The sequence below is a fragment of the Meleagris gallopavo genome, chromosome 9 (genome assembly GCF_000146605.3).
Source record: "Meleagris gallopavo isolate NT-WF06-2002-E0010 breed Aviagen turkey brand Nicholas breeding stock chromosome 9, Turkey_5.1, whole genome shotgun sequence".
Taxonomy (NCBI): Eukaryota; Metazoa; Chordata; class Aves; order Galliformes; family Phasianidae; genus Meleagris; species Meleagris gallopavo.
Genome location: NC_015019.2, coordinates 13,253,961 through 13,258,265, shown reverse-complemented (window position 1 = coordinate 13,258,265; position 4,305 = coordinate 13,253,961). Strand labels below are relative to the sequence as shown.

Here is a 4,305-nt window from a genome sequence, read left to right as displayed (position 1 = left end):
AACAGAGGCGTGCGGCGATCTGCGCGTTTTTCTCCCCCCCCGCCCCCAAACTGACTGAGGTTGGGGTCAAGCTGAAGCGAGTTTTCCTTTATCTGAGACAAAAATGTTTCATTTCAGAAATTATTCAAGGGGTTTATATTTTGTTAGCCTTTTATTTAGGTCGCTTCGTATTGAAAAAATAAAGGTTGAAATTTGAAATAAAATATTTTTCAGACTTGTTTCCTCTGTTTTAATGTGGGGATTTGTGGGGGATCGAAGCCTTCACCGAAGGTGGCACACACATGCAGGCAGTTACCATGAAACAGAACATTTTCCCACAAGGTGTGGCTGAATAGTGACAAACACTGCCCGGCTCTGGTAACATTTGAGCAGGGAAAGCAGCCTGGCCCAGCTGGGTGCTGTCTGACAGGAACCTTCTTTGGGCTATGCTCTGACCCCAATCAATCAGCCAGATGAGCCAATCCCTCCTTACTGCACCCATTTCATAAGAAAGAGTTCTGCAAAATTGTCTGAAAAGTGGATTATACAACAAAACCAACTCTGCACTCCCCAGGTGCTCACCTCTGCTGCCTGTGATCCTCAACAGCTCTGCAACTCTGGTGCTCTGCCTGTGCAGGCAAGGTGTGTCTGATGGGCTGCTAGAAGGCAGAGCTATTGTGGAATAAAATACTGTGTGAGGAAAGGTAACGTAAACAGGTCAGCCCAGACTGAGTTGCAGCTCTGTGTGTCTTGCCTGAGCTCTGGTATGTATGATAAGTTCCATGCTTTTTTAAAAGAAATGCACCTTACAATCATATGAGAGTAAGCAACTGTAAAGCCATGAGTTTACAAAGAAGAGTTATACTTGCCTGTGGGGCTGCCAACTGCATGTAGCTCATATCTGACAAATGCTCTGCGTGCAAAATGGCTTTGAGCCCAAGCTATTTTAAAAATAGTTGGATTTAGGTACTTGGTACATGCAGCTAAGCTGATGACAGCATAATATCCTTCATAGCTTTATATTCCAGCCCTAACATGTCAGACAAATCGTTTTCCTCCCACTGCACTGATCCTTTTGGATGCCCTGAGCAGACTTACTTACATACCTTTTTTGAAAACATTAACTCCACCAAGGGCCATTTTATAAGTTATAAACATTGCACAAAATGGCTGAAGTAGTTCTGAGGTACACAGAAATACAAGTTTCCTGGCTGTACAAAAGGCAGAATAGTAAGCCTTTAGCTTCACTTTCAAGACCAAAATTTGCAACCATACAAAATCCATTTCTGACACAGTAAGCCTCTTTTACACTGACAGAATCACTGTATAGCTTGACAACTCAGAAATGTCTGCTAAGAAGGAGCCCTATTGACAGGCTACATGCAAAAGTTAAAAGGAAGTTTGTACAACGAACCTTGCTTTGAGGAAAATCTGAACAATACCTGTCCTCCATCATACCCAAGTTAAAGTTTCTGAAAGATGTGAGCTCTATCAGCAATAAACCAATGCAAAATTTCCAAAGAGAAAACCTGGTACCTGCTATGTCATGGCATCTTTATTTTACAGACCCATTCCTGTCATAAACTAATTTTCTCCTCTTTCATTCTCATCACACCTAATGAGGCAAAGGGAGCATTCTTCCATTCTAGCAGAAAGTAGATTAATCAAAACCTCCTTAGGAAGGTGGCTTCCATAATTGAGTTTGTCCTCCAGGCAAAGCCACAGCTGAACTGTGAGATGCCCATCTCTTGGCTAAAGATATCAACTTGTGAAGCAGCTTGAGGTGGACAACAGGAAAATACAAAGAGAGCCTTTATGCAGGCAAAGCTGTCACTCCGAGGTGTGCCCCTCTATTTTAATGTTGCCGTGGCATGCCTGGTCTTAAGTCCTATGACTGAAATCCTTGAGTAACAATGTTTTAGCCAAGGAACAGAAATATCTTTATCAATGGGAGTGAAATTAATTTAAAAAAAAAAATCAGTATTAGGGAAAAGAATTCCAACTAAAATTCAAAAAACTCCCTCTCCCAAGAGGAGTCTAGCAGTGAACAGGGACATCAGGCATGTGAGTTCATCTTGTCCTTGCCAGCCTGCCAGCCTGCTGGCATGCGGCTGTGGAGATACAGCTATTCCCACCTGCCTGCTGGGAACACGTAATGAGGTGCTAGGATCTGTGAGAACAGTCATGTCTGCTTCCAGCTTACATGTCACGAGCTACTGAACGATGCTGCTGGGGGAGATGGTTATGAGCTCATGTCTTAATGAGCTCATCTGCTGACAGTTTGGCACCTTTTCTACTGCTTGCTGTATGATGAACATATATATACATATATGCTTTTTTTTTCCCTTAAAAGCCTCCCTTCCCATTATCCAAAATAATTGAGAGTTTCAGAGAGCTTTTTCTTTTTAAAGCAATTGTGAGTATGTACATGAAACCTTTGCTTACAAGTCATTCACACAGAAAGCATCGACAAGCCCTCCTGCTGCGAGGTGACAGCTCTGTCTGGCTCTAAAGGGCTTTGGTATTCATAGCTCTACGAGGTCATCACTGGAAAAAACCTTGACGGTGATGTGACCTGGCACCTCCTGAGCTTCTTGGCTGCCTCTCCCTCGAAGTTGCAGAGTCTGCTGTTCTCTGGGGTCACTGGGTGAGGCTGCCAGCAGCGCCTGTCCAAGGAACTGGTCACACAAGATGTTGCTGTTCCAGACCTAGAGACAAAGGGACAGAAATAACCTCAGCTGAAGCGCTGCTTCTCTTTTACACTCTACTCAAAAAGGTTGTGCTGGAGGAGGGTCATTCCCATTAACCCTTCAGAAGAGCACTGAGGAAGGGGCATACATCTAAATTTAGCTAATTGTCTAGCAAGCATGTGGGAGATTCTGGATTTGCATGCTCATTTACATATGATATGCAAATAAGGAGCTAAATGCAGCTTTTTGCTTTCTAGGTCGAAGCCTGCCGAGAAGAGGAATGAAAATTAGCAGTTTGAGTTTATCAGCAGTAAAAACACCTTGTCTGTGCCACTCTGCTTGCTTGTGCTCACCTCCTGCTCTCTAGCAGTGCTTTTCCTGTGACTGCTAGAGCCAGATCCCCTCTGCTTAGAGTGTCTCCCTAAGTAACAGCAGTTGCTTTTCAGTGGAAAAGATCTGGGCTAGAGAATCAGAATTAGTGGAGCAGCTGAACAGTGTCAAGCATAGCCCAGTAAGGGAAGCAGTTCTTGCACTTGTCTTGTTTTTTTACTATCCCCTGTCCTCGGCAGCTCATTCAGCGTGGTTTATCCTACCTGGACAATGATGGGACTGTCGATGTTCTTCCTGTAGAAAATGACTTGTGTGTTGAAAATCGCACTGGTAGTATTGTGTTGTACAGGGGAGCGCACTTTCTGGTTCTCACACTTGATAAGCACATAGGGATCTGCTCCTGAAACACAGCCATTAGAACACAGAATAGTAGCTGAGACCTGCCCAGAAACCCAGCAGGAGTCATGTCCTCCTTTGCCTGGCAGCACCACTGCTAGTGACATGGGAACAGGACATCAGAGTACACCACATCCACTGCTAGTTCCCTATAACAGGCAGAAGTGAAATACCTCATTCTTAATGAGTAACAACTGAATGCTCAGAACTAGAAGTTGAACACTGTTTGCCATGAAACCAGCCAATTCTTTGACTGCGATTGTCATCTTTCCATATCCCCTTACTGTACACATCCTCATTTAACACAGTCTTCAAAAGTGAAACACCACACTTCCCAGCACTGCTCAAGACACGAGAGCCAAAATGCATCCATGTGTACGTAATCTGATATGTGGTTTGGGGCTACAGGGCAAAAATGGCAGGTTAAAACTGTTCATCCTCCACAGTTCACCAAACACATATCTCAGTGCCAGCTTTACAGTGCCTAGGTTGAAAATGCTGTCTACCACATTCTGATATGAGTTTTATATTAGTTTTAGGAGGTAATTTTCATGAAGCAGTTTCCCTTATAGAAAACAAAATATTGTCAAAACACATAGGAGCATGCTGCTTTCAACAAAATTTTCTGTAGGAAGCTGTCAAAGCAAGTCCTCCGCAGTTTCTGATTTCCTTCCCATGAATCTGATAGAATTTCTTTGGTTCTATTATTTTGATCTATGTTAAAATTTAAATTATTGTCATATATTTCTGTCCCAATTAATAATTTAAATCATACTTTAATCATACATAATCCACTGAGATGATCAACAGTTCAGAAATATGTTATAGTTTCTACATTTAACATTTTCACCTTGTTATAAACATTGATATTTTCTTTTCATTCCAATAGGGAGCAAGAATTGCTTTGAGA

The 4,305-nt window shown here is 42.6% G+C and overlaps 1 protein-coding gene across 5 annotated transcripts in view; it reads right to left on the bottom strand.

Annotated features, from left to right (window-relative positions):
* Positions 1 to 6: 6 nt before the first annotated feature.
* Positions 7 to 4,305, bottom strand: part of CAPN6 (calpain 6) — a 55,531-nt gene continuing 51,232 nt past the window's right edge. For all 5 annotated transcript variants that reach the window (XM_003208443.4, XM_010715372.3, XM_010715369.3 and 2 more), the window contains 2 exons: positions 3,263 to 3,399; positions 7 to 2,687 (listed from right to left, as the gene is read on the bottom strand). In XM_003208443.4, the coding sequence (XP_003208491.1) occupies positions 2,505 to 2,687; positions 3,263 to 3,399 (320 nt within the window). In that variant the 3' untranslated portion in view covers positions 7 to 2,504. The remainder of the gene's footprint in view (positions 2,688 to 3,262; positions 3,400 to 4,305) is intronic.